The sequence below is a fragment of the Megascapheus bottae genome, chromosome 10 (genome assembly GCF_031878675.1).
Source record: "Megascapheus bottae isolate mThoBot1 chromosome 10, mThoBot2.hap1, whole genome shotgun sequence".
Taxonomy (NCBI): Eukaryota; Metazoa; Chordata; class Mammalia; order Rodentia; family Geomyidae; genus Megascapheus; species Megascapheus bottae.
Window position 1 is genome coordinate 39,884,236 of NC_143518.1, and position 16,175 is coordinate 39,900,410.

Here is a 16,175-nt window from a genome sequence, read left to right on the forward strand (position 1 = left end):
CTGAGTAGCTAGGATTACAGATGTGGGCCACCAGCACCTGGCACCCATCCACTTCTTGGGTAGCTGCATTATCCTTTACCCCTGCCTCTTCTTTCTTGTTAGTCTGGTGAGACTTCTCTCTTGGTTCCTGCATCCCAGATACAGACTGCTCCTTTCTGCAGCTCCCTAAAACTCAGGCTGAGCTGTGGAGACTGGGGGCTCACTGGTTGCCCACCTGTGTCTTCCCTGGGATCAAGAAGCTTGGTTCCCTGGCTGGGCTGGTAGAGGGGCTGTGGCATTTGGCACATCAGCCCACAGCAGGAGGGCTGCATTCGCTCTCCCCCATCCACTGCATATGGGCAGGGCTTGAGTGGGTATAAATAGGTCAGACTGCTGGGTTCTCCCCAAACTTCTCTTCTCAGCACTTCCTCTCTCTTGGTCTGGTGAGTTGTGTTGGCCTGACTGGCATGCAAAGGGTGTCAGAGGCTGAGGCAGGGGAAGGAGAAGGGGTGGCTGCTGGGGGCCAGATGTGCTAAATGGATCCACATGTTGGGTTCTAATGTGAAGGCGTGTATGTGCATATGTGTGCACATGTGTCTGAGCATGAATGTGTGCATGCGTACTTGTAAGAGAGCAAACATACTCACAAGTGTGTAGGTGGCAGGATCTGAGCTCTGAGTGTTACTGGGATGTTTGGATTTGTCTGTGCTGCTGCTGTGTGTTGGTGTGTGTGAGCTGTGGGTGGACTCGCTGGCTTGTGTCTTCTGGGTTGCTGTGTGCATATTCAGTACAGAAAGCAAAGCAAAGGCATATGTGGGCTTCTGACTGGTAGTGGCTTAAGAGCCTCTGCCCTGGGCACAGCAACCCAGCCTAGGAGAGCTTGGCCTTGCCACACTCTCCTCACAACCTTACCTCTTATACCTCACCCCACCCCTCCCTAAGCTAGGCACTGGGCACTAGGCAGCTGGGTTTTTTCCGCTGCAGGCCCCTGGCAAGCCTCCAGCAACCGCGCCCAGTGCTGGGAGGGAGAATAATGGGCAAGGGCGGGGCTTTGGGGGCTGAGCTGTGGCTGAGGATGAGCCAAGTGAGGGGTGGAAAAATGCTGTTGTTGGGACCAGGCCTGAGGGAGGCCCAGTAACAGATCCTGCAGTGGGGTCTGCAGAGCCTGCCCAGTGGACCCTGCGGATATTGGCTGCTTGAAGCATGCATTCCCACTGTGCACCCTCCCATGACACACCTCTGCCATCAAGAACAGAGCCCACTTATCTGGCTTCTCAGGGGAGCAGAGTCTCCCTAAGTCTTCCCAGAGAATGGGAGTGGGGTCCTCACATAAGGGTGCCTTCATGCTTCCTGTCCCCAGGTCCTGCTTGCTGTTATGGCGTGCCCTCTGGAGAAGGCCCTGGATGTGATGGTATCCACCTTCCACAAGTACTCGGGCAAAGAGGGTGACAAGTTCAAGCTCAACAAGTCAGAGCTAAAGGAGCTGCTGACCCGGGAGCTGCCCAGTTTTCTGGGGGTGAGTGGGTCCTGCCTGGAAATAAGCCCCCGTATGCAGCATCCTCCGGAGGAAGGGCGGGGCCCTGGCCTGGCCTTTGCAGAGCATAGCAGCAGCTCCATTTTATCACTGGACTGGGACCATGGGGTTTGGGAAGCTTCCTCTGGTTGCTTGGTGTGGAAACCCAGTGAATACCTACCTCTTATTTGTTCTGGCAGAGATGACTGGGAATGACAGTCACAGGCCAGGCCCTCTGCACGACTTCACCTGAAGAAAAAACATGGAGACTGCAGAGCTAAATGACTTCCTAGTGCTGTTAGTGTACAAAGCTGTAATCTAGACCATGACTGATTCTCACTAGCACTCCACTGATCTATTTGTGAAGGAACACACATACCACACAGACCTACAGACCTCCTCCCAAACAAAAACATATCAGATTCCCCTCCAACAGAGCACCCTCTCTTAGCCCTTGGGGGTTAGGGTTCTAACCAGAGGAGCTTGAGGAGTGGCTCAGGTTGTAGAACACCTGCCTAGTAAGCTTGAAACCGTGAGTTGAAACCCTAGTAAAACACACACACACACACACACACACACACACACACACTATTATAGCAGGTGACTCACATTTGCAATTCTGGCTCAGAATTCTAGCTCAAAAGCTTAAGGTCCAGAGGATCATGGTTCAAAGCCAGCCCAGGCAGAAAAGTCTGCTAGACTCCATATTCTAAAATAGCTAGCAAAATATGGGACTGGTGGCATGGCTCAAATGATAAGGGGTCAGCTCAGCAAGCAGGCCCAGTGAATTTGAAGCCCTAAATTCAAATCCCACTACTGTCCGGCATCCCCTCAAAAAAAAAAAAATCGAAGCTCTGCCTCTAAATCAGTGTCTGTAAACTTCCCCGAGCACCCATCTGGAGACAGAAACCTGGTCTAGTCTTGGTGTTGTAGCTTCTGCTTCTGCTTTCTAACTGTAGCCTCTTTCTTGTCCAGAAAAGGACAGATGAAGCTGCATTCCAGAAACTCATGAGCAACTTGGATAGCAACAGGGACAACGAGGTGGACTTCCAGGAGTACTGTGTCTTCCTGTCCTGCATTGCCATGATGTGTAATGAGTTCTTCGAAGGCTGCCCAGATAAGCAGCCACGGAAGAAGTGAGGGATCCTCCGAGGGCGGGCCGGGTCCTCAGCTTGCTGGCAGTGAGCCATCTTGTTGGCTCCTCAGACAAGCAAATGACGCTCAATAAAGAATTTTGAAGCTATGAGGCTGGTCTGAGAGACTCTGCATGAGGACGAGGGGCTGAGGGACAGGTCATATGATGGTGGGGGGCGCTCCAGGAGACAAGCTGGCTTTGTGGAGTGTGTACTAGTGAAGGTGGGAGGAGTGAGATGTGTGTGTGTGTGTGTGCGCACAAGTGTGTTAAAAGTGGATCTGGGTGGAGCCGCAGGCAGGGGGACCACCAGGGGCTTGGAAGGCCCCAGTTCTGGGATCTTGGCCAGGCCACTACCCCTCCCATCTCTTTCCAACTTTGCCTCCAGCAGGAATTCAAACTACAGCTGGGATGGGACTGAAGCAGTCACATCTGCTCCTGGTTGGGGTCTGGAGAGAGGATAATGGGGCTGAGTCACAGGGAGGAAGTCCTCAAGCCAGAGTAGGAATGGGGAGGAGAGTGGGTACTCCATGCTGACATTTAAGTCCAGGCCTTGTCCCGCTACCTTCTCCAGCTCTTTGGCTTCAAGCTGCAGGGATGGGTTAGTCCTTTCTTGCCTGTGTTCAGATCAGGGAGCACCATTTTTAGCAATGTAAGAGATAGTCAATTCTCAGTGCTCGCATGGTAGTGCATTTCCATAATCCCAGCTAATAGAGGGGCAGAGGTGAGAGGATTAGGAGTTCCAAGATAGCCTGGTCTACATTCTTAAGGCAACAACAATCACCTAAAAACAGAAGGGCTGAGTGCAATCCCTATTATGAGGGGAAAAAAGGAAAAGAAGTAATATATTACAATCTCTTTCTCTCTGTGACAGAGTTTTACGATGTAGCCCAGGGTGGTCTCAAACTCACAAGTCTTCTGTCTCTGCCTTCTGAGTGTGCTGGGATTATGGGAATAAATTACTATATCTGGGTGAAGTAGTTATTTTCTAATCATCTGTCTCTGCTCCAGAGGTTCATGGGATGAGACTGTTAAGAACCTTGATTGTTCAGAGGAGGAGAAGAGATCTCAGAAGTACTGAATGGGAGCAGTGTCTGGGTGGGAGTGAGGGAGAGGATGGGAGTTGCCCATTGTTTTAGAGAGATGACTTTGGACAAATGAATTACTCTGTCCAAAACTATGAGGTGTGATGCCTCTTCCCTTCCAGGTAGAATAAAGGTCAATGGTCCTGTGATACAGCACGTGGGATTGGGGTTAGACTTCACTGCTATACCTGGATAATACAGGGAAGGGGTGCAAAGAGATCTTGCCACAGGCTAGAGGGTCTTGTTGCAGTGATCTCCTACACTTCCTTTGTCATCACTGTGTTTTTCTCTCCAGCTTCAGAGAAACAGGGTGGGTGACTCACATGTTCCTTTGGAGTGTGACTACAGAGACTTTGGTCCAGGAAAAGTTTATCTCCTTCCCACTTTCTCTCTTCTAGCCAGTCTGCCTGTCTTCCATCTTCCACATTAGTGTGTTCCCCTGAGCCTGGGCCTGCATCACTCTCTACATCGGAAACTTGTTGCTTAGCAACCAGTCCCAACTGCCTCCTGAGCCTTGCAGCTGGGGGTGTGAGTACCATAGAGGGCAGTGAGGAAGACACAAGATGGCAGAGGCTGGGGTGGGATTGCAGCACTGATGGGTACTAAGCCTCCAATCCAGTTCTGTTCTCATCCTTAGTGGTAGAGCCTCACTTAGTCTCCCCAGGATGTAGGCAACTTCTCCTCAAACTTTACCCTGTTTAGGGCCAGGAGTTTGGCTTAGTGGTAGAGTGCTTGCCTAGCATGCATGAAGACCCAGGTTTGATTCCTCAGTACCACATACTTAGAAAAAAGCTGGAAACTGTGCTGAGGCTCAAGCAGCTAGAAATGTAGCCTTGAGAAAGTCCAAGGACTCTAGCTTTGAGAAAGTCCAAGGACAGTGCTCAGGCTTTGAGCTCAAGCTCAGGACTGGCAAAAAATTAAAAAAATAAAAAATAAAAAAAACCCAACTTTACTCTGTCACTGAGCTAGTAACTTGCCCTCTTTCTTTCTCTTTTTTTCTTTCTTTCTTTTTTTCTTTTTTCAAACTCTCATCCAAGACTAGGCCTTTTTCTCCATCTCTCCTCGACTCCGGATTCTCAGTCCTCCAATCCAAGAATCTCTGACAATTCTTTCCTACTATCAGTGAAGTTTAGGAATAATCATTTATTTAAAAGCTTTAAAAAAAAACCTTTGATTTCATACTCCCTAGTGGCCTTGACCATGCCTTTGACAGGAAATCTCCCCCCGCCTGCCATGAATCCCATCTTGAGGCATGTCCTTCTCTGCTCTAAGAGTGGGTGAGAGGATGGATGGGAGCATCTCAGTATAGAGAGTGGCCTAGGACACAAGGAGAAATCCTGTGTTTGACCTTCCTGCCTCCCCCTGCTCCCCACCCCCATTATCCTGACTCTCCTTTTTGTCAGCCTCTGCCTATTAGTTGTGGAGTTCTGATTCTTTGTTTGGAAAATTGAAGTTTTATGTGTCTGATGAGTCCTGTGTGCCCCTCAAGGAAGACAACATTAGCAGCGGGGTTCCCTCAGTCCTGTCTCCAGAGACTCTGCTAAGCATCTTTACATCCCTGACCCCTTCTTATTGGCCCTGTTTCTCCCTGCTCTCCTGGGCACCAAGACCAAGGGAATAAAGGCAGAGAGCAGTGGGAGAAAGGCTGCTGTTGCTGCTGTGGCTTGGGTTCCTTGAGCTTGCTTCCTTCTTGGTGAGTCTTTCTTTCCATCTCCTGTCCATCTCCAGTGAGCCGTACTGGGTGAGGAGTTGGAGTGACCTCTAAAAGGGGACCCTGGCCCAGTACTTGTGGCATGTGCTCAGAAGGAAGGGGTGCAGGATTCAGAATCAAGGCTGTAAGAATTTCCTGGAGAGCCAGGCATAAGGGCTCCTACTTGTGATCCCAAACCCTGGCTACATAGACAGTTTCAGACGAACCTCGGCTATATAGCAAGACCTGCCTTGGAAGAAGTAGAGGAGGAGCCAGGGCAGCCAGGAAGTCCCTGCAGGTACCTAGAGGCCCTCAGATGGAATTGGGGTCTCTGTGAACCTCCTTGAGGTGGGAGAAGCTGAGGATTTGGAGTGTGTGACTTGAGTGATGGATGCAGTTCAAGACCTGCAGAGTGGCTTCTGGGCAGGAAGTCAAAGCCAGCAGCCTCTTTCTCCTGGCTCAAGACGCTACAGTTTTCACCTGTCATGCTCGAGTTCTGTGGGTATTGCCTCCTTCCTCCCTAAGGGGAAGTGGTTTCAAAACTGGAGGCTCATGATCTCCAGCTCACTCTTCACTTGCTGGGGTGGCTCTGCTGCTGGAATAGAGCCCCTCATTCTGATCCAACCTCTGGAGCCAGGTCTCAGAGGGATCCCGGTGATGGTGACGTCCTTGTCACCTCCCTCCTGACTCCTGCTGTCAGTGCAGTGTTCAGTGCAGTCTTGGCCTGAGACTGGTGGTTAGATGGGAAATTTCAATCACCTCTTTCCTGCTTTATGCTGAGGTATTATCTCCTAGTTCAAACCCCAGCACCCTCCAATGCCTGGACTTTTTCTTTGCCCTGTCCTCCACTTTTATGAGACACTTCTCAACATCAGGTGATTGGGGCAGTGGGGGAAAGGAGGGTGATGAAGATAGGAAATGCTTCTGGAAGCCAGCGTCCCAGCTATGTGGGGCAGGGAGACTGTGACCCCTTATCTTCTGAGCTGTATGCTTTGGCTTTCATTATAATCTATACATGCATTCTCTAGTTAGTGGATTTTCATCTTATGATGGGTATTGGTCCCTAGTTCTTCAACTGAGGCGTCTTGGTGGGGGAAGGGTCCTGAGCTAGTGACAGTGGAGTTGGGTGGGGGGGAGAAGCAGAGGACCACGCCTGTCTCCTCTCCTTCTCCAGAGCCTCACACGGTGATGGAAACTCCTCTTGAGAAGGCCCTGACCACCATGGTGACCACCTTCCACAAATATTCTGGGAAAGAGGGCAGCAAACTGACCCTCAGCAGGAAGGAACTAAAAGAACTGATCCAGAAGGAACTGAGTCTTGGGGAGGTAGGTGACCTTTGTCCCATACAACATCCCCCCCCAAAGTCTGTCAGATCCCTGGGAAGAACCCCACTAGTCCACCCACCCACTGTTAGGAAGCTCTAATCTAAGTGCAGGGCAGGATGGCTGAAGCAGATGGCCAGGAATAGAGGAAGGGAGTGGATGTCTCTAGGCCTATTTGCTGGAGGATGAGTCAGGGTTTCCTTGGAAGGAGGAGGGCAAGGAATCTGGGACGGGGGGAGACCATATTCTATGGGCTGCTATAGAAGCTGGTTCTTGGATGGTGGTCAGGAGTGACAATGTCGGGGAGTTATACATGGACTAAATGTGATGCCATGTTTGGTGTGAGCTGAGCGTCAGGCTACTCCCAGGGCTGTGAGCCCTTGAGACTGCCTTGTGATGGTGGAATAGGGCCAGGAGGGCTGTTCAGCCATCTCCCCCCACCCCAATCCCCGCCACCCTGGCCTTGCAGAAGATGAAGGAGAGCAGCATTGATGAGCTGATGAAGAGTCTGGATAAAAACAGCGACCAGGAGATTGACTTCAAGGAGTACTCGGTGTTCCTGACCACGCTGTGCATGGCCTACAACGACTTCTTCCTGGAGGACAACAAATGACAAGGAGCCCCTCCACCATCCCCAGTAGCCCTTAGCCCTTGGCAGCTCTTCTTATAGCCCCTCCTCCCCAACCTGTCCCTATTCTCCTGTTCTTACCATATGAGCCCTTCCAGCAGAGAAAATAAAGAATTCCTCCCCCCACATTCCAAATGCTGAGGGAGGGACTGACTTTGAAGGTGTCTTATTTCTCTTAGGTCTCAGGTGGAGGGGGGGAGCAGGTAGAGATTCTTGGTCCCCCAGATTCTGCCCTACTTGTGGCCCCACAGGGTGGGACTCATTGAACTTGTCTTTTAGTTTAGTTTTTCAGTCTAGGGGGGAAAAATGAGGAAGTTGCTCTGTCTTCTGCACTCCTCTCACCAGGCTGCAGAGAAAGCTGGTAGGGAAAGTGCCTGGGAGTGAGGGGGCAGGAGCTCCGGGGTGTGGCTCTCGGGCCTTGTTGGGTGACTGGGTCTGACCTATGACTAACTTGCTCCTACTAGGCCACTGTGGTAGCACTGATAAATAGCAGAAATCAGATCTCAGCTTCCGAACCCCCTCTCCTCCTCCATTCCCTCTCAACACCCTCCTCTTGCCCTCATCCTGGGGCTTTCTCCTCTTCTCCCAGGATTTGGGGACAGGGGAGGGACCTTTTCACTGCAGGTGAATAGTTCATGATGCTTGCAGGGCTTGGCTCTGGCTTGTGTACGCACAAGAGGCCCAGGGCAGATTTCCAGGCAGTGGTAGGAGTGAGTGCTGGTTGATGTTGTGAGGCATTTATTGTTGGTGGGGGATGGGTATTCTAGATCCTCCCAGTCCGTAGACAGCCCTCCTCCCTCTCCTCTGCAGGGGACCCCGGTAAGCCTCTGCAGGACACCCGCAGCTCTGTGAGCTCCCCTACACCCCACACGGATGCTTTGGCAGGCGAGGCAGGGGCCCCCCACCTCCGGTGTAACCAGAACCACGGAAATTAGGGGACCCCTCGGCACTGGTTTCCACTTGGCCCTTCACACTCTCTTGGGCTCTGCCATCCTGGTCCGGACCCGGAACAGTTCCGGGAGGCGCGGGAAGTTAAGGGGGGCACCCCGCGGGGTGTGTGTGCTGTGCGGGCCGGGCGCAGGGTGGGGCTCGGGGCGGGACCGGGGCGGGAGGGGGCGCTCCGGAGCCGGCCTCCCGGACGCCGGCCGCTATAAGGCCAGCCGGACTGCGCCACACGCCATCGCCCGGACCTCTGCCTTCCCTCCCGGCTGCTTTCCGTGCGGTGAGTTCTTGCAGGGCAGCTCGGGGCTTTCTGGGACTGTGCACTAGGGGGTAGGGGTGGGGTGGGGTAGTGGGGTCTGGGTCCCCGGTGGTCCGCATCCAGATCCAGCAGCCTGGGGGCCCAGTCTGCTTCCTCTCAGGAGATTCAGGAGTGGCAAGGCTGTGCCAGGTGAGCCTCGGGCTAAGGCATCCCTGTAAGTGGTTCCCCAATTGTGCTTTCCTGGGGTGCAGGTAGGTGTGTCCTGGGTGTGTTCCTGGCTTTCTGCACAGCTGTCTCCTTCTCTGCCCAGTCATACTCCCCATTTCTTCCCCCCCTCTCCCTGGAGAAGAGCCTCCAGTCTGCCCCACTACCAGCTCAGATTGCCTTTGAGAACTTTGGAACCACTTGCAAGTTTTATCTCTGGTCCCCTCAGGCACTGCTCTCCTGGCTCCCTGTGTGCCTCTCCCCCTCCTGGACTGTCACAGGTCACTGGTCACCCGTGGGTGGCCTGGGGCTTCGAGGGGAGTAGAAGTGTGGTGAGGACTGAGTTTTGGGGTGTGTGTGTGTGTGTGTGTGTGTGTGTGTGTGTAGCAAGATGTCTTTGCTGCCCCCACCATGACCAGGCCCTCTGTCACCAGCCTGTAGCCCAGCCCTCAGTCATGGCACGCTCCCTGGATCAGGCCATTGGTCTCCTTGTGGCGGTCTTCCACAAGTACTCTTCAAAGGAGGGTGACAAGCACTCCCTGAGCAAGAAGGAACTGAAGCAGCTGATCCAGAATGAGCTTGCCATCGGCCCTGTGAGTAGCTTCCTCTCCCCCTCTTCCCACCTTCTGTCCATCCCCACATTCCACCCGCCTCTGATGAACACTCATTCCCTTGAGGGGATAGAGATGCTTTCAGCCTGTGTTTCTGTTTTTCCTTCCCTTTCCTTTCTTTTCCTTTCTTTTTCTTTACTTCCTTTCCTCCCTTCCTCCCTCCCTCCCCTTCTTCCTTGCTTTCTTTGTCATGGGGCTTGAACTCTGGGCCTGGGCACTGTCCCTGAGCTTTTCAGCTCAAGGCTAGGGCTCTAATACTTTGAGCCACAGCTTCACTTCCAGTTTTCTGGTGGCTAACTGGAGATAGGAGTCCCACAGACTTTTGTGCAAAGGCTGGCTTTGAACTACAATCCTCAGATCTCAGCCTCTCAAGTAGCTAGGATACAGGTGTGAGTCACCAATGCCCAGCTAGTGTCTCATTTTATCTCTGAGTGAGGAGCAGGGGCTAGTAAAACCATGTTGAACCCAAAATGGATGCCCATTCTTGGTGAAGTGCAGAGTCACTTGCATGAGAGAGGGCTGTGTGGAAGGGGGAAGAGGAGCGAATCTAGGGTGTTTGTCAGCATTGAATCTGGACTTCCTATTCTAACACATTAGAAGCTGCAGGATGCCGAGATTGTAAGGCTGATGGATGACCTGGACCGGAACAAGGACCAGGAAGTGAATTTTCAGGAATATGTCACCTTCTTGGGGGCTTTGGCCATGATCTACAATGAGGCCCTCAAGTAAACTGGGAAATGGAAGATGCCTCCAGGGGGCCTACCCCAGGCCAATCCAGTGGTGGGTAATTGTAAAATAAAATTTTTTTTGGTTCAAATCTATTCACGTGTGATTTATTAAGTCTTTCTGTATGTGTGTTTGTGTGCTAGTACCGGGATGCAAATTCAGAGCTTTTATGTGTTTGGTCCACAACCCGATTTCTGGCTTTTTTTTTTTTTTTTTGAGGTAAAACTTTTCTGCCCAGAAAGTCAGATCTGAGTGGCAAGGATTACGGGAGTGTGACACCAGTCACCAGTGTCTAGCTTCTCAATTATTTGTTTCTTTCTTAACCTGGTGCTGTACCAGCAACTAGAAAGTCTATGCCGTAGTCATACAGCGTCTGGGCAAGGCTCATTGACTCACCCTGATAAGAACTTTTCTAGCTTACCAGGAATATATATATTTTTTTCCTACCAGTCCTGGGTCTTGAACTCAGGGCCTGAGCACTGTCCTTGGGCTTTCTCAAGGCTAGAGCTCTATCACTTGAGCCACAACCCCACTTCTGGTGTTTTCTATGTACTGAGGAATCAACCCTGGGTCTTTGTGCATCGTAGGCAAGCACTCTACCACTAGGCCAAACTCCCATTCCTTTACTAGGACTCTTTTTTTTTTTATTTTTTATTTATTTATTTATTTTTTTGCCAGTCCTGGGCTTGAGCTCAGGGCCTGAGCACTGTCCTTGGACTTTCTCAAGGCTAGAGCTCTACCACTTGAGCCTCAGCACCACTTCTGGCTTTTTTCTATGTATGTGGTACCGAGGAATCGAACCCGGTCTTCATGCATGCTAGTCAAGCACTTTAACCACTAGGCCAAACTCCCGGCCTTTACTAGGACTTTTTAAATACACTTTGAAGATGCCTTCTCTTGGCAGAGCCACCTTTTTTTTTTTTTTTTTTTTTTTTTGCCAGTCCTGGGCCTTGATCTCAGGGCCTGAACACTGTCTTTGGGCTTTTTCCCCAAGGCTAGTGTTCTACCACTTGAGCCACAGCACCACATCCTACTTTTTCTATGTATGTGGGAGTGAGGAATCAAACCCAGACAGGTCTTTGTGCATGCTAGGCAAGCACTCTACCACTAGGCCAAACTCTTGCCCCAAAGCCATCTTAAGTAAACACTTAAGTATTTAGTAGAGAGGGCTTGGAGAAGGAAATAATATCTGGAATAGGTGGTTGGTGGGGTTTGGTGTCAATAGAAGTGGTCAGAAATAGTCCTATTAGATCCCCAGAATATGTGATTTGCTTTGGGTGTGGTGAAAGGGGAAGAGTCAGATGGGTCCTGGGACAGGGTCAATACTTTCTTATGGTGTGAGTGAATAATAAAGTGAAAACAGAAGATGTTTGAGACCCCAGATGATGCAACTGCCCAGGTCCTAGATCAAGGAAGGGGTCCTTTTCTTGGGATGGTGGTCTGAGGTACTAGCAGCTTCACAAACGTGAATTATAAACCTGATTGGAGTTGGGGGGTGGGGTGGGAAGTGTCCTGGTTCTGGTCAAATGTAGCTTCAAGCTTTTCTGTCAGTCTTGACCCAGCCTGTCCCTATAGCTTTAGCAGAATGAATCATGGGATTATCCCACTGGAGCCAACCCCTGTCTGAGAAAATGACTAATTACCTGAATTACTGCCAGTTTTCTGTCTCAGTATATTCAGACAGAAGGTGTGGGGAAAGCGGTGATGTATGTCTGCATCCCTGGGTGACAGAGCATTTGCTCCACATCCATACCCTCCAGGCATTGTTCAAGCTGGGAAAGTTCCTCCTTAGGCTTGAGAGAAAAAGATCCTTACTTTTATTCACCTCTCCACCTCTTGCAAACCCAACTGTGAGCAGTTAAGTTCTCTTTTCCCGCATTGGGTGAGGATTGGCAAAAAGCTGAGAGCTGTGCCTTCTGGGGGCCCCTTCCTTCTCTAGCTGCTTCCCCTTCAACAGTGGTTGGACAGCAAGAGGGTCAGGGCTGGGCACCTCCTCTGCAGAGCCTTGGCCCCTTTCAGCTTTTTAGGGGAACATCACATCTCACATCCCCACATTACCCAGGGCCCAACTATTTGAGGCGCAGAGCGAGCTCCCTCTTGTGGATAGAGCAGGATGTGGGATCAGGAAGAGATTGGGTTGGTTATCTAGAGTTCCTGGGGAGAGGGCAACAGTGGCTAGTGCTGGGATTGGGGGCCACAGGTCTGGGGGGGGGGGCGGTAGGTGGAGGCCAGGAAGCTTTTCCTATGAAGAGGGGAATGGGACTTGGGCCCTCAGGGAATGTCAGAGTGGGGAATCTGAGATCCCAGATGTTTGTTAACTTCATCTAAAACGCATCCACCATAAACAAGTCAGGGGAGCAAAGGAGGTTTGCAAAGACAATCAGAACTGGATCCAGCCCCTCTCCTCTCCCTTCTCAAGACCTCCATGGCTGGGAGAACGGATGGGTTACTCAGGGGCTATGGTGGAGGGGCAAGAAGGTTGGAGAGGAGAAGGAGGACTATCCACCTCAAAATAAACAGGGGGTTCTTTGGCTTCTCAGTAGCAGTGGAGGGGACCCTAGGAATATAGATTTAATGAAGAAAACAAACTACCTCTTTTGTTTGTACTGGGGATAGAATCCTTAAGGCACTTATTTATTTATTTTGTAGGCTGGAGGGTGCCTTTTTTTTTTTCCAGTCGTGGAGCTTGAACTCAGGGCCTGGACCCTGTCCCTGAGCTCTTCAGCTCAAGGCTAGAGCTCTACCACTTGAGCTACAGCTCCACTTTCATCTTTTTAGTGGCTAGAGATAAGAGTTTCACAGATTTGTTTGTCTAGGCTGGCTTTGAACTATGATCCTCAAATTTCAGCCTCTTGAATAGGTAGCATTGCAGATGTGAGCCACTACTAGTAACAGTTGTCTTCCTGAAATGTCCTCTTTTAGAAATACCATGGGCTGAATCCCAACACTAATTCTTTGGAATGTAATAAAGTGTATCTTAGCAACCTCATAGACTTGGTGGGGGGAAAGGGAGAAGGAAATCTTTTTCTTAGAGTTTCCTCTGTGTTTTGGGTCTTCATCCCTTTTGAGGTGTAAACATCTAGGGAGATAGCATGCTAGATTTGGGACAACTGCAGTTTACCTTAAGGTCCTGTTTAGGAGCTAAAGACTTGGCTTTTTAGTTTGGAGACAGTTTCATTACCCTTTTGGATCTCAGTAATAAATGACACAAATGGCTTTGAATTTCATTCTCTGGAAATGGGAAGAAACTCGGAAAGCTAGGGCATATTGCAAGGTTGACAAATTCACTGAAATAACCATTTTTTTCTTCTCATGCCCAAATAACCTATTGCAATAAACTAGATGCATTATTCCTTTGTGATTGTGTCACTACATAGAAATATAGTTAGTTGTACCTAAGAGATAATTTTATTTTTTAAATTTTATTGTCAGGGTGATTTACAGAGGAGTTACAGTTACATACGTAAGATAGTAAGTGCATTTCTTGTCAAACATTGTTACTCTCTCTAAGAGGTATTTTATGAGCATGATTGTATTATTATAAAATAAGGCCATGATGTCTACTTCCTGGCATTTGGTATTTTTGTTTTCATTGAACGATAAATTATGAAAATCACCTGAAGTCAACTAGTAGGAACAAATTTAAATGCATCTTTTTCATAAGAATGTATTATTGTAAGGTATGGTCACACCACGACTCATCTGATCTTTCCTTAGTTTCTTAGTGTTGGGATTTTCCAACTTTGTTTTTTCATTGTAAAAATAATAATTTTACTGAATAAATAGGTCTGTATATGGACTGTTTGTGTGTGTGTGTGTGGGGGGGGCTTGAACTCAGAGCCTCAAGCTCTTGATTGGTTGTCTCTCAAACCTGGTGCTCTACCATTTGAGCCACTCCTCCACTTCTGACTTTTTGCTGGATAATAAATGGAGTAAGAGTCTTGGTATTTCTAATGGTTATTCTCAGATCTCAGCTTCCTGAGTAGCTAGGATTCTAACTGTGAGCTACTAGCACCTGGCTCTGGTCTTTTTCGTCGTCCTCCTCCTGCAGTACAGGAGCTAGAACCCAGAGCCCGGTGCAGCTGGAAAAGCACTCTGCCTCTGAGCTATATATCCTAGCTCTTTGCTTTTTGAAATAGGTCTTTCTATGTAGCAGGCTGGTCTTGAACTCTCAATTCTCCTGCCTCAGCCTTCCAAGTGCTTAGATTATAAGTATGAATCACCATGCATGGCTTAATAGCCCTATTGTTTCTTATATATCAGGCTTCCCATTGAGGTTTTATTTAGAGTGCCCCCAAAGTCAGTCATCTTTGAATGGAGGTGAAAATATCTGTCAGAGCTACTGTAAGAATGAAAGGAAATAACATAATGACAATACTTAGCACAGTACTATACTAAGTGATTATTATAATAATTATCACAATAGCATAGTAAAAATAAACAATAATTAATGTTGTAAATGTTTATTACAACATTAAGAGTAGCATTAAGAGTTAGTTGAAAGAGAACAGAGAAACCTTTCCATTACCAGATTCTTCAAATCTCAAGGGTATGGACAGCTGGAAACTAGGCAACTGTCACCTCCCTATAGGGAGAAAGTTACACATGGTGGCCCACAGAGGAGCTGCCCATTGCTCTTGTGAGCCTCAGGATCAAGTGACCAAGCTCAATCCTGATACCAGAAGTAGCAGGTAAAAGTGGTAGAAGTAATTGACTCTGGAGAGTAGGACTAGAAGATAGGATGGAGAAAGTTATGTTATTTGAATTTTTAAAAAATTGGGCATGGAAAGCTGGGCACGGTAGCTCACGCCTGTAATTCTAGCTACTCAGCAGTCTGAGATCTGAGGATCAAGGTTCAAAGCCAGCCTGGGCACAAAAGAACCTGAGTCTCTTACCTCCATCTAACCTCCAGAAAACGAGAAGTGGGGCTTGGCTCAAGGGTAGGGAGGTAGCCTTTAGCTGAAGGGCTCAGACACAACTCCCAGTCCAAGCTCAAGTCCCCCCCCCCCCCAAATCGGCATGGAGGTAGGATTCAGGGCCCAGGTACTATCTCTGACCGTTTCACTAAAGGCTAGTGTTTTATTTTGAGCCAGAACACCATTTCTGGTTTTCTGGTAGTTAATTGGAGATAAGATCATGGACTTTCCTGCCTGAGGTTGACTTTGAACCTTGTTCCTCAGATTTCAGCCTCCTGAGTGGCTAACATTATAGGCATGAGCCACCTGTGCCTGGCTTTAATTTTGTTTTTTTGATTGGTTGTGGGGCTTAAACTCGGGCCTGGGCACTATCCTGGAAGTCTTCAGCTCAAGGCTAGTGCTCTACCACTTTAAGCCACAGGTTATTTCAGGTTAATTGGTGGTTAATTAGAGATAAAAACGTAGGGACTTTTGTGCCAGGGCTGGCTTTGATCCATGATGCTCAGATCTCAGCCTCCTGAGTAGCTAGGATTACAGGTGTGAGCCACCAGCACATGACTGTTGGAAAATTTTCTTTGAAATCTCAGTTACTGTTTGTTAAAGCAACAGCAGCACTAGCAACACAGAGCTGACACAGGCTCATAGGAAACTGAGCACACTATGTGCAGAGCAGTCACCAGAACCCCAGCTGGAAACAGAGAATAACAGCCACATGGACTGTAGCTAATGAGAATATACAGCTCGATTTGTCCCCATATATAGTTATACTTTTAATCAAACAATAACAAAAACAATACCAGGCGTTGCTGGTTGAGGCCAAGCATGGAAGAAGGGCTCTAGTCCACTGACCACAGACACCATCCTGTTTACTCTTAGAACCTGGAGGCTGAGGGGGATGTGCGGGTAGTAGGTACTGTTGGGGAAGCTTCCAGAAGGAAATGTTGTGGATCTAGGCATCCAGAAACAAGTGGTGGGCTGTGTCAGTAGAAGAAGGCAGGTGTGACTGAAGTGGAAGAGAAGGCCTGCTGGCTAGAGAGACCCTTTTCTTATTTGTCTCCCTTAAAAGTCAAAACACTGGGCTTGCAGTGTTGTGCCAGGGCCTGGAGCCTGGTCAGGACAGGAGGAATCTGACCCCCCCCCCTCCCTTCAGTGGTACATCACTGCTTC

At 49.3% G+C, this 16,175-nt stretch overlaps 3 protein-coding genes across 3 annotated transcripts; all 3 read left to right on the forward strand.

Annotated features, from left to right (window-relative positions):
- The first annotated feature begins 384 nt into the window (after window positions 1–384).
- Window positions 385–2,735, forward strand: LOC150058218 (protein S100-A4). The gene is made up of 3 exons (XM_090339868.1): window positions 385–422; window positions 1,340–1,495; window positions 2,468–2,735. Exons 2-3 carry the CDS (start codon window positions 1,355–1,357, stop codon window positions 2,630–2,632), a joined length of 306 nt encoding a protein of 101 aa, XP_090195994.1. The 5' UTR covers window positions 385–422; window positions 1,340–1,354; the 3' UTR covers window positions 2,633–2,735.
- A 3,843-nt stretch (window positions 2,736–6,578) lies between these two features.
- On the forward strand, window positions 6,579–7,462 carry S100a5 (S100 calcium binding protein A5). The gene is made up of 2 exons (XM_090339869.1): window positions 6,579–6,725; window positions 7,192–7,462. Exons 1-2 carry the CDS (start codon window positions 6,588–6,590, stop codon window positions 7,333–7,335), a joined length of 282 nt encoding a protein of 93 aa, XP_090195995.1. The 5' UTR covers window positions 6,579–6,587; the 3' UTR covers window positions 7,336–7,462.
- A 1,010-nt stretch (window positions 7,463–8,472) lies between these two features.
- On the forward strand, window positions 8,473–10,187 carry S100a6 (S100 calcium binding protein A6). The gene is made up of 3 exons (XM_090339870.1): window positions 8,473–8,572; window positions 9,190–9,348; window positions 9,964–10,187. Exons 2-3 carry the CDS (start codon window positions 9,211–9,213, stop codon window positions 10,093–10,095), a joined length of 270 nt encoding a protein of 89 aa, XP_090195996.1. The 5' UTR covers window positions 8,473–8,572; window positions 9,190–9,210; the 3' UTR covers window positions 10,096–10,187.
- The last annotated feature ends 5,988 nt before the right edge of the window (window positions 10,188–16,175 follow it).